Below are 18117 nucleotides of genomic sequence, written 5' to 3'. Positions count from 1 at the left end.
CAGTTTTAAGTAAATTATTCTATCAACATCGGATGTTAAAATGTTTTGCATTATCGAACAGACAATACTCTCAATATCTAAGAGACAAGGCTCTCTGAAACAGAACCCTTTTTCTGTTTCAGAGCTTCAGAGATCCTTTCATTTAAATGTACTCCCCTAATCTTGAATGGCAGATTGGCACTGATTATTTTACAAGACCAGCAGCCTCGACAACTGCTGGTTGGTTCCCGTTAATCTTCCTCTCATCCGCAGGACCCGTTTCTTTACTGAAAGGAGCTGACGACTATAACGGCCTGTAAATCCAACACTTGACATAGGCCAACATATAACAACTCAGCACAATTTTATGATGACTGTTGCCACAGAGGGATTTTTCAGTTTTCTCCTCCCCACAAAAAACCCCGAGCACAAAACGATTCCTTATCAGCCCAAAGGGGATATTATAGAAACGATGGTAAATTATTGGGCCTGGTGCATAATGAACAAAAATGTGAAAATTACTCATAAGGCCTAAGCAATGTCCTCTATAAAATGAATCAGTCAGTTTATTGAATAAACATGTTTCCTCGTATATTGCGGTAAATTATTTCGTTATTAAGGTTATTTGCAGGGTTATAAGGGAGGTTAAATTGTGTTGATTTTATCCGGCAGGGGGCGTCCTCATTACGGGGCAGGTTACCTAATTATGTGGGCCCTCGGTACGAATTATAGTTCTGCATCGTAACTCTCGAGCTAAAACCCATTTATTCTTAGGCTAATGACATCCTCTTCTTTGTTTTTGGATTGAACCAATGGTAGGACAATGCATACTTTTGCAATTAAATGTTAATTTGACATTATCAAAACCCTGCCACCAAAACATGTTGGACTGAAATCAATGAAAGTAGGAAGGATTTCTTAAAGGAAATATATTTTTCTCAATGTGTGATTACGTCAAACCAATCCTAGACGTAATCGAAAAAATATTAAATATACAGGGTCCAGGAAAAAAAGGTCATCTAAGATTCCTGTTGGAAAAATACTGGATTCAATCGTTTCACCTTGTTTTAGCTGGATTGGCTAACATAACAGAGGCTTTATGGAACCTCCCAGATTTACCAAACCCACGCCCTCCCACGTCATCTCATCGACGTCATCACATCTCATTTTATAAGGTATATAAAAAAAATAAGTTTTGCATAAAGATACCCAAATCCATACCACCTCCAAAGGGAAAGGCGAGGAAATTAATGTTTAAAAAAATAATAAAGCGTTGATAATAAAATAAAATACAAAACTGGAATTAGAACATGTATTATTTAGTTTATAGCCCTAGTTTATGCACACACCATGTTAGCAGCTAATTCTGCATTAAAACCCTATTGGACAGCTCTATCTCGACAAATATTCTATGTTTAGGCATTTTCTACATTTCTGAGGCGGATTGTTACTTGCTGTAGTGTAGGCCTGTATCCTATCCTTTGCCAACTGCAGAGATATGGATAGGAAGGGACATGGGGTGCCTCGCGGGGTCGGGGCGGGAACCCCGGCGCGCCGTGCTTGGCCTAAAGCTAATTGCCAACTGACCTTTAGGAGATGAGAATGTGGAGTGACAGTCAGCGACGGCCTTGCCCTAATATTAGCATATTATAGCATCATTATGCTGGGTATGGAGATGGGCCTATGAGGCTTCATATGCCTACAAAGTCAAATGACAACGTTTCTCGTAGGGTATTGCAGTGAATCAAATTAGATTGCCGTTGTTGATGGTTCATGGGTCTAAAACTTACCACAGATCTTCATCCCCAGTTTCCGCGTGCATCCTTGCATCCACGCGTCATAGTCTAAAACAGAATGTTTGGGGAGAACGTTTGAAAATTCGATTCTGGAATAATGAATAGTGTGATTTGGGTGACAGTGGATTCGTTTTTATAAAGCGTATGGTGGCAGTGTATGGCACAACGGAGTGAAGAAGCATGAAGCAGACTCACATGCAGAAGAAGCAGCAGCCTTTAGAGCTCACGCCACCCCTTCTCAAACCCCATTGGGAGGAAACAAAGCAGCGCTGACCTTAGATCAGTGCGATTATTAGCCTATTCCTGAACATTCGAATTGTTCCGAATCCACACAGTCCAAACCAAATGGGCCATTAGAGGCCCACACTGGCACGCACCCGGCAAAGGGGACGTTTTAAATAAACACCCGTGAAATTAGCTCGCGAAGGAGAGCAGAAATTAATTGGGTGAAACACAGTATTTTGATTGGCGCGAGATGGTGATGTCTGGCTGGCCGTTTGGACACACACGCACGCACACACACACACACACGCGCACACACCAGGCAGTATAACACACCAGGCAGTATAGGGAGAACTACTGCAGCACAGGGAAAACAACCTATAGGCTACGTATTTTGATATTGCATGAACATACAGATGGAAAATGGCATCATAGCCACACAAAAAACACAAGCACACAGAGTCAAGCAATGGGACGGTAACAAGGCACATCTATATGTATATGAGCCTTATGGTGGTGTTATTTGTCTAGGATTTAAGACCCGGATAGAACGTCTCGAGGTGTCCCTCAGAGCACAAGGTAAGCGCTGCCCGAGACACACTCGCACACAGGAACCACCGGCCGCCTCAGGTATGTATGCGAGACAGAGCGTGGCAGCGAGATAATGGCAACAATCAACAGTAGCAGCAGAGAGACAGGCAGAGTATAAACAACATCACAGGCTTTTTGAAACGGTTATGCATTCTGTAAAACCTGTCAAACACATTCTTCCTCTGTCAAATTGCCTATCAAATGAAGTAAATTTTCCATTATAGGCCAATGGTTTTAATGGCTGAAATTTCAGGCTGATTAACAAGGCCTATGCTTCAATTTTTCTCAAACTAAAATGACTTGGCCTAGGTCTAAAGAGAAGCGGGTTTGGGGATTTTTCTTAACTAAAATGTAACTGTCAGTGGGTAGACTAAAAGCCTAATTTCAGTAATACCTACTAAATGCCCTCCTCCGCGTACACTTCGCCAATGTCATAGAAAACGAAAGCAAGCCGTAATCACGAGCAACGGAGTGCCTGCAATTACCAGCCATTTCCCTGCGTAATTGCGCTGGTAACAGCTCTCTCAGTGATGCAGGACCACACATTGGATAGATTAAGAGGGGATACATGATTGAAATTATTTTAAAAAATGTATCACGAATTTGAATGCTAAAATTCAGAATATATCTTTTGCCAATAAATAATAGCATAGGCCTACATTTCGTGTTTAGGTTATTAGACCTATTTTAAAATCGAGAATATTTTAAACATTATTTGATAGGCCAAATAAAAAAAAGGCATAACCTAAGGAAATTCGATAGGCTTATTCTAAATAATTGTGATTTCTATTCCAAAAATAATTCCTTCCCGATGCCCTGTGCTGAAGACATAACGACGCTCTATGAGGCAATTACAGGAGGTCCGTTTCTCAGTGCGCGCCGCTGATCCGTTAGACAGCGGCAGGCAGTTGTGATAGCTCTGTTTTTAACCGGAATGATTAACGACGTCGCCCACACGGTAAATAGCCAGAGTGAGACTCGTTTTTATCAGGCAGAGAGGGAGTGAGGTAGGGAGAGGGAGAGAGAGGAATGAGAAGAAAGAGAGACCTACTTGTGGATGAAGGTCGTAAATTGGCGGAGTTGGGGTCCTGGTCCCCGCCAGCGGCTGTCGGTTCAGACGTGGCCATCAGTCCTCCGTTATTCCCGTGCGCTCCGGGACTCTTATCAGATTATCAACGAAAATAACCAATCGGTTGCTGAAAACAAATGGCCAAGTGTTAAGATATATGGCTAATATTAAACAAATAAATAACCGGATTCATGTTTGAAAGTTTGTCTATTTACATAGCCTAAAATAGGCAACATTAGCTGAATTTGACCAATGAAATTGAGCTTTAATTAACCGTGCAGTGACCGTATACGAAGAGGATGATGCATCATTTGTTGTATTATCTGCCTCTTTGACGGGAATAATTTATTCTAGAACATGGCTCGCATTTGCCGATCGAAGGGAGATAAATCAGTGGTGATCGGTTTGAGAAGATTTGTCTCGCGCCACACACGTAGGCCTACCCAGGCGCGTGGGTCCGTCTGTCAAATGCAGAAATGCATTCGGACGTTAACATCGCGGGCATTCAATACTGGACCCAAATAAAGTCGGCAAATCTGACAGAAATTTAAGGCTACGCTATTCTAACCTTAGCCTATAAACACGAACGAAAAAAAACTGTCCCTAGTGAAGTTTTTATGGGTCGTTAAAGCGAAATCATCCCCATCTCAGAGCCATCAGTCTTGGGCGCTCGAGCTAAGCGATGAGCACCAGACCGTTCAGTCTACTTAATTAGATCAAAGAGCACGAAAACAAAGGATTTTCGCGCCTTCAATAATAAAGCAAATAAACAGGCCTAGGTCTAATCCACAAACAAATCATCCTTAACAGACCTATTCATAATGAGGAATATGCTAAACGAAAAACCCTACCACAATGATGTGCAATGGAATTATTTGACACATTTTGTCAAATAATTATTGGTTTAGTAAGAAAAATATATAATTGATTGGGCAGCCTACTGAAATCCGTTGGAAAATGGATAGCATATCGATTTTTAATTATGATGATCTTTGAATAACCACGGCGAAGCCAGCATCAGTCAATGTCATTGTTAATAAGGAATAGTTAGGCTAATGATGGAATCGTGCTACTCATATAGACTATAAATAACAATAGCCTGCCATTGCTCAAAACATGTTAATTGTTTCTTAATTACAAAGTTTTGACCGAGAGAGATATGGAAATCTGAACATTCAAGCGACAGGTCTTTTTGAAAAATATTTATGCTTTTCTAAACCAATCTCATCCTTTTTTCGACTCCAATAAGAATGAGCATCGCAACAATGTAGCAGTTGTTGAGCGCTGTGCAGCATTCAAAAACAAAAACTCACGGTTATATTATGGAAAAATAAATCAATACTACAATATAGGCTGTTCGGAAACGTGAGAGCGCTCACGCTATGAGACTATAGGCTACCTTACCGTCTGCGGGTGCACAGGTTGTCGTGTCCAGAAACTATCACCAAAGAACCGAATTACAGTTCTCTATCCACCCAACGTTCTGAGACGCAAGACAGTCCAAAGCCAACGACACCAGAATACCAATGGAGTACGAAAAATTCAATCCAGCAGCGTGCGAATGACCTTTTTTCCCTCAAGAATGTGTCATTTTTTAATTATTTCTGAGCGCCCGAATCGCCTATTTATCCACTTTAACGCACGCACACGTGAGTCATAGCATTTACCTCCCTCTGGCACGAAATTAAGCTTCTTCACGACCACTGACGTGTCGCCTTTTCTGTGAGTGGGATACTTTATTTCAGCAGGTTTGATTGTCATGAGAAATGCATAGCTCCATTACGATCCCCAATCACGAAGTGTCACTCTTAGGAAGTTTGATTGCAATCAAGTCCTCAATAGCCTACTTACTAACCTAGGTGATGTTCAACACGGCCAAAAATAACAACGGAGGTTTTATTTGCGTCACTGGCACCTGTCAATCAAAGGAAAAAATGGACAAAATTGTGTTGGCCAACACTAGTAGCCTACCAGATATGGACTTTGGATGGACTCCGTTTTGCTCAGAAGGCTAGGCATATCGATGAAATGTTATCACAGAGAAATGGACAAGTGCTAGCCTATTCATTTTCTTCTGTGCTGTTGTCCAGATTTAGTTTTGTGGATTGCGACGCTAGACTGATATGACGACTCTAGACACGAGGGGGCGCCTCGACTGCGTTCACAGATCTCTGTGGTCAGGCAGCGTTGATGGAATTTATTTCCAAAATGGTGAAAACCATGAAATCTCTTGCCTATGCTGTGCTGAACAACATATTGTTTGGAACATGTCCAAATAAATATCCTGTACCCCCTAGCTTATAGGCTGAATAGTAAAACAAGAAAAAGATTAGCATGGTATACACACCTGAGGAAGTTTAGGGAATTGACCTACCAACCCCATTATCCCAAGCAGCAGGGCTCCAATGGGAAGTGTTCTCTCTACAGTCCACTCCACTGCCTAATGACCCTGCTTTCACTCTCTCTTTCCTCTTTCACCGCACCCCTTCTTTTTGGATGTTCTCTTCCTTTCCACTTGTTCTCTCTTCACCCTGTCAGAACAGACCTTTATAGACATTGCATTCGGAAAGTATTGAGACCCATTCCCCTTTTCCTCATTTTGTTACGTTACAGCCTTGTTCTAAAATGGTTTGAATGTACACTACCGTTCAAAAGTTTGGGGTCACTTAGAAATGTCCTTGTTTTTTAAAGAAAAGCAATTTTTTCTGTCCATTAAAATAACATCAAATTGATCAGAAATACAGTGTAGACATTGTTCATGTTATATATTTTAAATAAAAATATGTTTTATTTCACCTTTATTTAACCAGGTAGGCCAGTTGAGAACAATTTCTCATTTACAACTGCGACCTGGCCAAGATAAAGCAAAGCAGTGCGACACAAACAACAACACAGAGTTACACATGGAATAAACAAACATACAGCCAATAATGCAATAGAAAAAGTCTATATATAGTGTGTGCAAATGAGGTAGGATAAGGGAGGTAAGACAATAAATAGTAATAAATAGTGACAAAATAATTGCAATATATATGACTATACAATATATCTACATAGGCGTACAGAGTCCCATTATCAACAACCATCATTCCTATGTTCCAATAGCACGTTGTGTTAGCTAATCCAAGTTTATCATTTTAAAAGGCTAATTGGTCATTAGAAAACCCTTTTGCAATTATGTTAGCAGAGCTGAAAACTGTTGTGCTGATTAAAGAAGCAATAAAACTGGCCTTCTTTAGACTAGTTGAGTATCTGGAGCATCAGCATTTGTGGGTTCAATTACAGGCTCAAAATGGCCAGAAACAAAAAACATTCTTCTGAAACTCGTCAGTCTATTCTTGTTCTGAGAAATGAAGGCTATTCCATGTGAGAAATTGCCAAGAAACTGAAGATCTCAAACAACGCTGTGTACTATTCCAGCGCAAACTGTCTCTAACCAGAATAGAAAGAGGAGTGGGAGGCCCCGGTGCACAGCGGAACAAGAGGACAAGTACATTAGAGTGTCTAGTTTGAGAAACAGAACAAGTCCTGAACTGGCAGCTTCATTAAATAGCACCCGAAAAACACCCGTCTCAACATCAACAGTGAAGAGGCGACTCCGGGATGCTGGCCTTCTAGGCAGAGTCCCCCTGTCCAGTGTCTGTGTTCTTTTGTCCATCTTAATCTTTTATTTTTATTGGCCAGTCTGAGGTATGGCTTTTTCTCTTTGCAACTCTGCTTAGAAGGCTCTGTTTCACAAGTTTGAACCGCACAGTACAGTACTGCACAGTTCAGTACACTAGAGCACAGTACAGTAGAGTATAGTACGGTACAGCAGTATTTAATTTAGTAGAGTACAGTACAGTATAGTTTAATTCAGTAGAGTACAGTACAGTTCAGCACAATAGAGAGTACATTAGAGTAAAGGAGGGTACAATACAGTATATTATACTGTACTATACTGTGCTATACTATATTTGTCTTTACCTTTCTTTACCATACTCTCCTGTGATCTACTGTACAGTGCTGTCCAACCGGACCAATTCGGAACCAATCATCGTATTCAATGTTTGGGCCAAATCAAGGTCAGTCTGGACTGGACCAAATTTGAACCAATTATAGCCATCTATGTTTGGGCTGAATATATGCAGGTCCGGGCCGGACGTCTGTGGACGTTGAAATCAAGGCCAATTGATGCACAATGTCTTGTAATATTTATTTCTGTTTGGACCCCAGGAAGAGTAGCTTCTGTCTTGTCAACAGCTAATGGGGATCCTCATAAAATACTAAATACTAAATCTGAAACAAACATAGACATCTATGTTTGGGCCAAATCAAGGCCGGTCCAGACCAAATCTGAACCAAACATATGTTGGTCCGCACCGCACCAAAATCAAGGCTGGTCTGGACCAAAAAAAGACAGCAGGGTCCAGAAGACGTCAGGACCAAAGAAAAGACACCCAAAAGACATCGGTGCCGGTCCATACTGCGTGGGATGTGATTGTTTTACTGATTCCGGTTCTACTTGCAGACATCTAAAGAGCAAGTTTCGACTTTGTACAGGAGTAGTTACTGCGAAATTAACCCTTTTGTGTTGAAGAAGCCGGAAAGACACAGATGTCAGGACAGTGAACTTTATTGTGTTATTTACAGTGCCTTCAGAAAGTAGTCATACTCCTTGACTTATTTCACATTATGTTGTGTTGGAGCCTGAATTCTAAATTTATGAAATTTATTTTTTTCTCACCCATCTACACACAACACCCCATAATGACAAAGTGAAAATATGTTTTTAGAAGATTTTGCAAATGCATTGAAAATGAAATACAGAAATATCTCATTTACATAAGTAATTACACCTCTGAGTCAATACATGTTAGAATCACATTTGGCAGTGATTACAGCTGTGAGTCTTTCTGCTGGAGAGACTGCTGTCCGGTCCTCTGGCAGTCTCTATGGGGGTGCCACAGGGTTCAATTCTCGGGCCGACTCTTTTCTCTGTATATATCAATGATGTTGCTCTTGCTGTGGGCGATTCTCTGATCCACCTCTACGCAGACGACACCATTCTACATACTTCCGGCCCGTCCTTGGACACTGTGCTATCTAACCTCCAAACGAGCTTCAATGCCATACAACACTCCTTCCGTGGCCTCCAACTGCTCTTAAACGCTAGTAAAACCAAATGCATGCTTTTCAACCGTTCGCTGCCTGCACCCGCACGCCTGACTAGCATCACCACCCTGGATTGTTCCGACCTTGAATATGTGGACATCTATAAGTACCTAGGTGTCTGGCTAGACTGTAAACTCTCCTTCCAGACTCATATCAAACATCTCCAATCGAAAATCAAATCTAGAGCCGGCTTTCTATTCCGCAACAAAGCCTCCTTCACTCACGCCGCCAAACTTACCCTAGTAAAACTGACCATCCTACCGATCCTCGACTTCGGCGATGTCATCTACAAAATTGCTTCCAACACTCTACTCAGCAAACTGGATGCAGTTTATCACAGTGCCATCCGTTTTGTCACTAAAGCACCTTATACCACCCACCACTGCGACCTGTATGCTCTAGTCGGCTGGCCCTCGCTACATATTCGTCGCCAGACCCACTGGCTCCAGGTCATCTACAAGTCCATGCTAGGTAAAGCTCCACCTTATCTCAGTTCACTGGTCACGATGGCAACACCCACCTGTAGCACGCGCTCCAGCAGGTGTATCTCACTGATCATCCCTAAAGCCAACACCTCATTTGGCCGCTTTTCGTTACAGTTCTCTGCTGCCTGTGACTGGAACGAATTGCAAAAATCGCTGAAGTTGGAGACCTTTATCTCCCTCACCAACTTCAAACATCTGCTATCTGAGCAGCTAACCGATCGCTGCAGCTGTACATAGTCTATCGGTAAATAGCCCACCCATTTTTACCTACCTCATCCCCATACTGTTTTTATTTATTTACTTTTCTGCTCTTTTGCACACCAATATCTCTACCTGTACATGACCATCTGATCATTTATCACATTGACTTGTTAATTGTTTACTCCATGTGTAACTCTGTGTTGTCTGTTCACACTGCTATGCTTTATCTTGGCCAGGTCGCAGTTGCAAATGAGAACTTGTTCTCAACTAGCCTACCTGGTTAAATAAAGCCTACCTGGTTAAATAAATAATAATAAAAATATCTTTGCAAACCTGGATTGTACAATATTTGCACATTATTGACTTTAAAATTATTCAAGCTCTGCCAAGGTAGCTGTTGATCATTGCTAGACAGCCATTTTTTCACAAGTCTTGCCATAGATTTTCAAGCCGATTTAAGTCAAAACTGTAAGTAGGCCACTCAGGAACATTCAACTTCGTCTTGGTAAACAACTCCGGTGTATATTTTGTCTTGTCTTTGAGGTTATTGTCCTGCTGAAAGGTTCATTTGTCTCCCAGTGTCTGTTGGAAAGCAGACTGAAACAGTTTTTCCTCTAGGTTTTTGCCTGTGCTTAGCTCTATTCCATTTCCGTGTATCCCTAAAAACTCCCTAGTCCTTGCTGATGACAAGCATACTCATAACATGATGCAGCCACCACCATGCTTGAAAATATGAAGAGTTGTACTTAGTGATATGTTGTGTTTGATTTGCCCCAAACATAACGGTTGGTATTCAGAACATAAAGTTAATTTCTTCGCCACAATTTTTACAGTTTGACTTTAGTGCCTTATTGCAAACAGGATGCATGTTTTTGAATATTTTCATACATGTACAGGCTTCCTTTCCACTCTGTCATTTAAGTTAGTATTGTGGAGTAACTACAATGTGGTTGATCCACTGTAACTGTTTTAAAGTCACCATTGGCCTCATAGTGAAATCCTTGAGCGGTTTCCTTCCTCTCCGGCAACTGAGTTAGGAATGACAGCTGTTTCTTTGTAGTGACTGGGTGTATTGATACACCATCCAAAGTGTAATTAATAGCTTCACCATGCTCAATGGGATATTCAATGTCTGCCTTTTTTATTTTTACCCATCAACCAATAGATGCCCTTCTTTGCGAGGCATTTCAGAACATCCCTGGCCTTTGTGGTTTAATCTGTTTTTGAAATGCACTGCTCCACTGACCTTACATTGTATGTGTGGGATACAGAGATTATGTCGTCATTTAAAAATCACGTTAAACGCTATTATTGCACACAGAGTGAGTCCATGCAACTTATTATGTGACCTTTTGAAGCACTTTTTTAAATTTTATCCCTGAACTGATTTAGGCTTGCCATAACAAAGGGGTTTAATACTTACTGACTAAAGACATTTCAGATTTTCATTTGTAATTCATTTGTAATGTCTGAAAACATAACTCCAGTTTGACATTGGGGTATTATGGGGTATTGTGTGTAGACTGGTAACACAAAATCTCAATCCATTTTAAATTCAGGCTGTAACACAACAAAATGTGGAAAAAGTCAAGGGGTCTGAATACTTTCTGAAGGCACTGCACATGTAGATTAAACAGGTACAAAAAATGTGTGCGCTGTGACTGCCTCACCAAGACAATATAAGAATGTGAAATAAAAAACATGAACTAGATTTATGTTTTTATATATTCATATAAAAGGGAAAGTAACTACCTGGTGTTTTGACTGTCTGTCAGACTAGGCAGTGTGCTGGTGACAGCTATGGGGTAAGGTGAGAGGGTGAACATGGTTTATGTCTCCCCAGCTTCTTTTCCTCTTCTTAATTTGATGATGAGGAGAGGGAAGAAGAGCTGTCTGAGCTCTGTAAAGAGTCTTCATCACTCCCAGATTCCTCTGAGTCATCTTCATCACTGGAGTCTGAACCATCATCACCATAATCAGTTTCCTCATCTTGGCTTTTCTCCTTTTCCTCTGAGGAAACATTATATAGGAACAAAACAAAGTCAAGGGTATGTTTGAGAGTATCCACTACACACCTAACTAATCAATTACTCATTACCACTTTGATAAGCTATATTAGGTGTGTAAGTGCTGGGCTTGAACAAAAACCTGCATACATTGTACTCTTCAGAACCAGAGGTGTGACCACTTGAATCCAACCTCCAACCATTGTCACACAGCCAAGTCTTCTTCCGCAATAACCTTTGTGTGTGTGTGTGTTGGACTGAGCCACTTGCCTCTCTGCAGGTTCTCCTGGATGAGAGGAATGAACTGTCTGGTCTCTGGATTCTCTGGGTCATAGATCAGAACTGGAACAACAAAGCACAGATACATTAATCGTCCACAGTTTGGCTAATTAATAAATGTATTGATTGATTGGTTGATTTACACAATGAGAGAGACTTAAAACAAAAGGCACGAAAATAATCAAACAATGAATCACATAACCTATTTGACAAACAAGCTTACTCATCTGACACAGTTTCTTTGCCAGCACAAAGTCTTTCTCTATCACAGACTTGAGGAACATAAGTCACAGTGCATCCAGGTAGACCCCCCCCCCCCCACTCATTTTTTAAAACCAGAAATCGTGATTCCTCGATTAATCAGGGAAAATTACATCTCTGGCTGATTCATTTCCAATCAGCGCAATGTGGGACTTGGTCTGAACTGAACTGCAAAGGTAATTACATTTTTTTCAGCAGTCATGCAAAACATATTAAAAACATTGGTGGAAAACAGATTGTTCAGATGTTCCAATCTATCTATAGCCAAGGCTAAGCTCTACTACTGTTCCTGTCATACTCTCTTCACCTGTTACAGCTGAAGCCAACTGTTGGGGTTTCTTAATGTCCTTCATCGTCAGGTCATGGCTGAGGATAACAGGCGATCCAGCAAAATCAACACTAATGTTATTCTCACCTCCTGCACAGAGCACTTCCAATCACACAGGTGAAGAGTCCTGAGTGAGAGAATAACACATTACATATGCAGTCTGATAAATGATAAATGCAATAGCTTAGGATTTTTTGTGTGTGCTTTCTTAGTGTTGATTACCTACCTTCACAGGATGTGATACTGCTTGTGTAAGGAAGGTTCCTTCTGAAAAACAAAAACACATTTAAGCATCACATGGGAATTCGACACCATGCCGGATGTTTAATGATGTAGTTAGAACTGGTCTTGCGGTGAAGCCTTACATGGGTGTGGCAATAATATGTTTGCTTCCACTGTTTCTAGAACAAAAAGGTACAAAATAAGTTAAGGGTGTCATCAGTCTGAAACCAACTCATAAATACAGGTCAGGGTAGATTGGAAAGCACAGTAGTGGTTGTTTGTTTCACCCTGCATTTCAGATCTTTACACATGGAGTAGGCTAATTACATAAGGTACCTTGAAGAGGTAAAAGTACAGGAAAAGTACAGTGTCTCAAAAAGTACAGGAGCCACCTGTACCATCAAATGCAGGCAAAATATATGCACTTAATATATCACAAATACATGTTTAAACAAAATAAATAGATGAACATCTAGCTAGCTAGTTTTATTTCATTATTTGTTCACAGACACATTTTCTTCTGAAATTAAATCATGTTCCCAACAAGTGTTGCTTCAACATGTCTTTGACAGAGCAAAATAAACACGTTTTACCTGCTTCTGTGGAACCTTGCAAGGTCTTTCCATAACATTCTAGTCTGGAAACAACATCAGTTAGACTAAGAGCTAGCAACACAAGCTAACAATCGTAATTATAATGCTAGGCCTAGTTGATTAATCTTGGGGCTACAATCACTCATTTGAAAACGTGCATGTAATTTCAGGGATACAATATGGCAAGCACTGTATTTGACACATTGACACACCATGCGAGCAACCATTAAAGTTAATGTTCGTTAGCTCACGTTAGGTAGCTAGCTAGCTAATGCTAGCTGAATAGCTTTTGCTGGCTCACCGGTTCATGTAGCCAATAATCGATGACTGCCAAACCAAGCAGTCCGACAAAGTTATACAACCGATAGGCTATTTCAATATGAAACAATCTTATGCTCTGATGGATTTTTTTTTGCAACATTAGCTAGCTCACTGTGTTGCTTTCAAGTTTAGGGGTGCATAAAACATGAGGTGAGCAAACAGTCTCATTCCCATGACAACGGATCAACTCTCTCCCCTCACCTGCCTTGGTGCCACATAATTAGGAATTATAATACTAATCATTTAATAGGATCTCTTTGCTTGGTGATATGCTACCAGAGTTGTTCTTCTATCTTGGTGCTGCTATGTTTCTTGTTAACTTAGATGGTCTCGTAACCAAACCAAACAAAGCCTAGGATCAGAAATTGCTGTGTTATGAGGCTATACAGTGTTTGTTTACATTTACAAACATTGGAGAAAAACAAGTTTACATTTTGGGTTATCGAGGAGTGTAACAGTTGAACTAAGTTCATGAGGCATTTTTAAGTTATATTCTTCAAGAATCAATGGATATATATATATATATATATATATATATATATATATATATATATATATATATATATATATATATACCACACTACCGTTAAAAAGTTTGGGGTCACTTAGGTCACCTAAGGTCACCTTGTTTTTGAAAGAAAAGCACATTTTTTCCCGATTTAAAATAACATCAAATTGATCAGAAATACAGTCATGGCCAAAAGTTTTGAGAATGACACAAATATGAATTTTCACAAAGTCTGCTGCCTCAGTTTGTATGATGGCAATTTGCATATACTCCAGAATGTTATGAAGAGTGATCAGATGAATTGCAATTAATTGCAAAGTCCTTCTTTGCCATGCAAATGAACTGAATCCCCCAAAAACATTTCCACTGCATTTCAGCCCTGCCACAAAAGGACCAGCTGACATCATGTCACTGATTCTCTCGTTAACACAGGTGTGAGTGTTGACGAGGACAAAGCTGGGGATCATTCTGTCATGCTGACTGAGTTCGAATAACAGACTGGAAGCTTCAAAAGGAGGGTGGTGCTTGGAATCTTTGTTCTTCCTCTGTCAACCATGGTTACCTGCAAGGAAACACGTGCCGTCATCATTGCTTTGCACAAAAAGGGCTTCACAGGCAAGGATATTGCTGCCAGTAAGATTGCACCCAGTAAGATTGCACCTAAATCAACCATTTTTCGGATCATCAAGAAATTCAAGGAGAGCGGTTCAATTGTTGTGAAGAAGGCTTCAGGGCGCCCAAGAAAGTCCAGCAAGCGCCACGACCGTCTCCTAAAGTTGATTCAGCTGCGGGATTGGGGCACAACCAGTACAGAGCTTGCTCAGGATTGCTCATGGCCAGGAAACTCCCCAGACCTTAATCCCATTGAGAACTTGTCCTTAATCATTAAGAGGCTGGTGGACAAACAAAACCCCACAAATTCTGACAAACTCCAAGCATTGATTATGTAAGAATGGGCATCAGTCAGGATGTGGCCCAGAAGTTTATTGACAGCATGCCAGGGCAGATTGCAGAGGTCTTGAAAAAGAAGGGTCAACACTGCAAATATTGACTCTTTGCATCAACTTAATGTAATTGTCAATAAAAGCCTTTGACACTTATGAAATGCTTGTAATTATACTTCAGTATTCCATAGTAACATCTGACAAAAATATCTAAAGACCCTGAAGCAGCAAACTGTGAAAATTCATATTTGTGTCATTCTCAAAACTTTTGGCCACGACTGTAGAACTCATGAGACATGGGAATAAATGCACAACTCTTGTTGTGAATGTGACTATGAGGAGTCAGAGAACAGAGTGGAGTGCGGAGCTGTCTGGTGCTGAAATCTATGATCTGACTTTTGTGACACATCCTGTGCCAGCCAAGCCACATTATTTGCCCGTGATGCTGAAAAATATAGGCCTTTGCTACTGTTACACACTCGCACTTTTCAAACCCATATTGCCAAATATTGCACGTGATTAGTGTTTGTGTAGGCTACTTGTGCATGATTTCTCTATTGTACTACATCATTGATATGGCATATACCTTCCCTATACTACTTTGATACACATCAGTGCGGATTAAGAAGTGAGTATACTCAATGCACACTGAAAAAAAGTGGGTAAACGGCATATACCTGCATATGACCTCCACAGCCAGGAAAGGATGCATGCGTAAATTCGCTGCGGAAGCCATAAAAAAAAGCCATATCACAACATACACTACATGGCCAAAAGTATGTGGACCTCACTTCAAATTAGAGGATTCGGCTTTTTTCAACCACACTCGTTGCTGACAGATGTATAAAATCGAGCACACAGACATGCAATCTCCCTAGACAAACATTGGCAGTAGCACGGCCTTACTGAAGAACTGGGCAAGGATGGACGGTTGGGACAAGCTTGGCTTGAGTGGAGAAGGGTGGGCAAGGATGGGAGGTTGGGACAAGCTTGGCTTGAGTGGAGGAGGGTGGGCAAGGATGCGAGGTTGGGACAAGCTTAGCTTGGGTGGAGAAGGGTGGGCAAGGATGCGAGGTTGGGACAAGCTTGGCTTGGGTGGAGAAGGGTGGGCAAGGATGCGAGGTTGGGACAAGTTTGGCTTGGGTGGGGTAAACGGGAGAGGAAAACTGGGAGGGGGAGGTGCAGAAGGATATATCTATACTAGAATGTAATTGTTTTTCTTGTTAATAAGAGTTCTGGACAGATTAGGAGAGGATGCCGAGTTGTAAAACATTCTCAGAAGCTTCTTCACTCCCATTCTCATGACGTTTAGTTTTACTATTCAGTTTTACTGGTCAGGAAACGTATGGCTTTGTTCCCAGAACCACAGGAAACCAAAAATGTACGTTCCCACAGCTTCCAAGGAACCAACATAATTGATATGTTGGATTCAAGTTAAAGAATAGGACTAAATTAAATCAAACTTTAAATGCACTTTATATAAACATTTGATTTGGTCCTATTCTTTAACTTAGATTTTTGGTTGAATCCAACATATAAATTATTAATTTGTAAACAACCTTGATTTAAAAACTTAGGCTGCAGGGATTGGGGGTAAGGGAGAGAAAAAAAACATGGTATATTTATATATGGGCCCCATTCTGCATGGAGAGCTCTCAGCTGTGTCTTGTTAGCTGTGCGCTCATGATACGCTCTTATCTATTAATTTGTATGAGTTTGGAGTCAGTCACGCTCTGCTGTACAACAGACAGTTTACTTTGAGTTGAGTCGGATCTCTATCCATCTCTGTCTCTCTCCCTCTTCTCTTCCCCATGCGGTGGATATCAAGTGATCTGGAGCGATGCTTGCAATAGTCTTACACTTTGATTTTCTATTAGTTTACAATTGTACACTTGGCGAAAAGGGAATCGGAGTAATATCAAAAAAGGAACATCACATTCTCTCGCCCTTGGCTCGCAGGCCTGCTCCTGCCCATGTCAAACACATACTGTAGGCATACTAGCCTCCGCCTCCCTCTCTCTCTCTCTCTCTCTCTCTCTCTCTCTCTCTCACACACACACACACACACACACACACACACACACACACACACACACACACACACACACACACACACACACACACACACACACACACACACACACACACACACACACACACACACACACACGTTGTAGGCTATCCAGTACATCCAGTACAGTATTATCCAGTACAAAGACATGCACTCTGTTCACAAAGATTACCGAATCTTGTCTGATGCTTAGGCTACTTATCACATTAGGAATGACATTTTTTCTTTGCCTGCAAATGCTATATTTGCAGGTGATTCTTTATATTTGTTTGGCACAAAAAAAAGCTAAGTTTGGTAAAAATGAGTTATGTGGCTCATGGTCATGCTTAAGCAAACAAACCATGAAGGTAAATAAGTGGCTACAATTTACACTTCTTTAGTTATTTAAAACTAAAAGCTAAAGTCTATGTATCTTATTTTAAATAAATAAAATATTGAAAGAAAATGGCATTGCACATCTCACTATTACTGTAACATCCTCACTATGATGAGGTTTTTATGTAAGGTCCTTCTTTTCATAGTTGTGCCATATCATGTCCAAATCTTCCTAAGGTATCAACAACAATTACTGTATAACTAGATGATTTGGACATGATTTTGAAAATGCTAATTTAGGTATCATTGACTTACATTGGATTGCCAGGGGTGCTAGTTGCTCCCTACACACTCACCTTAAATTTGACTGCTTTATCAAAAAACGGATTAAATATCTATATCAACTCATTTATCTTTAGGCTCCCCTAATGGTATGTATATAAAATGTTTGTACATGTAACTTAACCCTTGTGTGGTGTTCGGGTCTGTGGGACCCATTTTCAATGTTTACTAAAATAAAAATGATACAATGAATAATTATTTCAACCTGAGACTCATTGGCCTTGCCTCATTTTCTGTGAAGAACATGTAAAAGAACACCTTTTCATTGAGAGCATACTGTGCACCCCCTTACACATTTATATTACATATGCGGTGTTCGGGTCCACTGGACCCGAGGGTAATAAAAGTGTGGGAAAGTGTGTGTGAAGTTGAAAACAAGTAAAAATGAAACAAAAATGTTTGCTGTGTGCCTTCACTCTATCTTCCTCCT

General features: G+C 40.6%; 1 protein-coding gene across 7 annotated transcripts in view; it reads right to left on the bottom strand.

Annotated features, from left to right (window-relative positions):
• Positions 1-6175, bottom strand: part of LOC109872213 (glutamate decarboxylase 1) — a 35596-nt gene extending 29421 nt beyond the window's left edge. The window contains exons 1-3 of one of the 7 annotated variants that reach the window (XM_020463367.2): positions 6005-6175; positions 3640-3784; positions 1770-1823 (exon numbers count right to left, since the gene is read on the bottom strand). In XM_020463367.2, coding sequence (XP_020318956.1) covers positions 1770-1823; positions 3640-3715 — 130 coding nt within the window. In that variant the 5' untranslated portion in view covers positions 3716-3784; positions 6005-6175. Of the gene's footprint in view, positions 1-1769; positions 1824-3639; positions 3785-5061; positions 5821-6004 lie in introns of those variants that run through there. The other 6 variants (XM_020463366.2, XM_020463368.2, XM_020463365.2 and 3 more) reach the window with 6 other exon arrangements.
• Between the last annotated feature and the right edge of the window lie 11942 nt (positions 6176-18117).

Source organism: Oncorhynchus kisutch, linkage group LG27 (genome assembly GCF_002021735.2).
Source record: "Oncorhynchus kisutch isolate 150728-3 linkage group LG27, Okis_V2, whole genome shotgun sequence".
Lineage (NCBI taxonomy): Eukaryota > Metazoa > Chordata > Actinopteri > Salmoniformes > Salmonidae > Oncorhynchus > Oncorhynchus kisutch.
The sequence above is the reverse complement of the archived record's forward strand: the minus strand, read 5'-3'. Positions and strand labels throughout refer to the sequence as shown.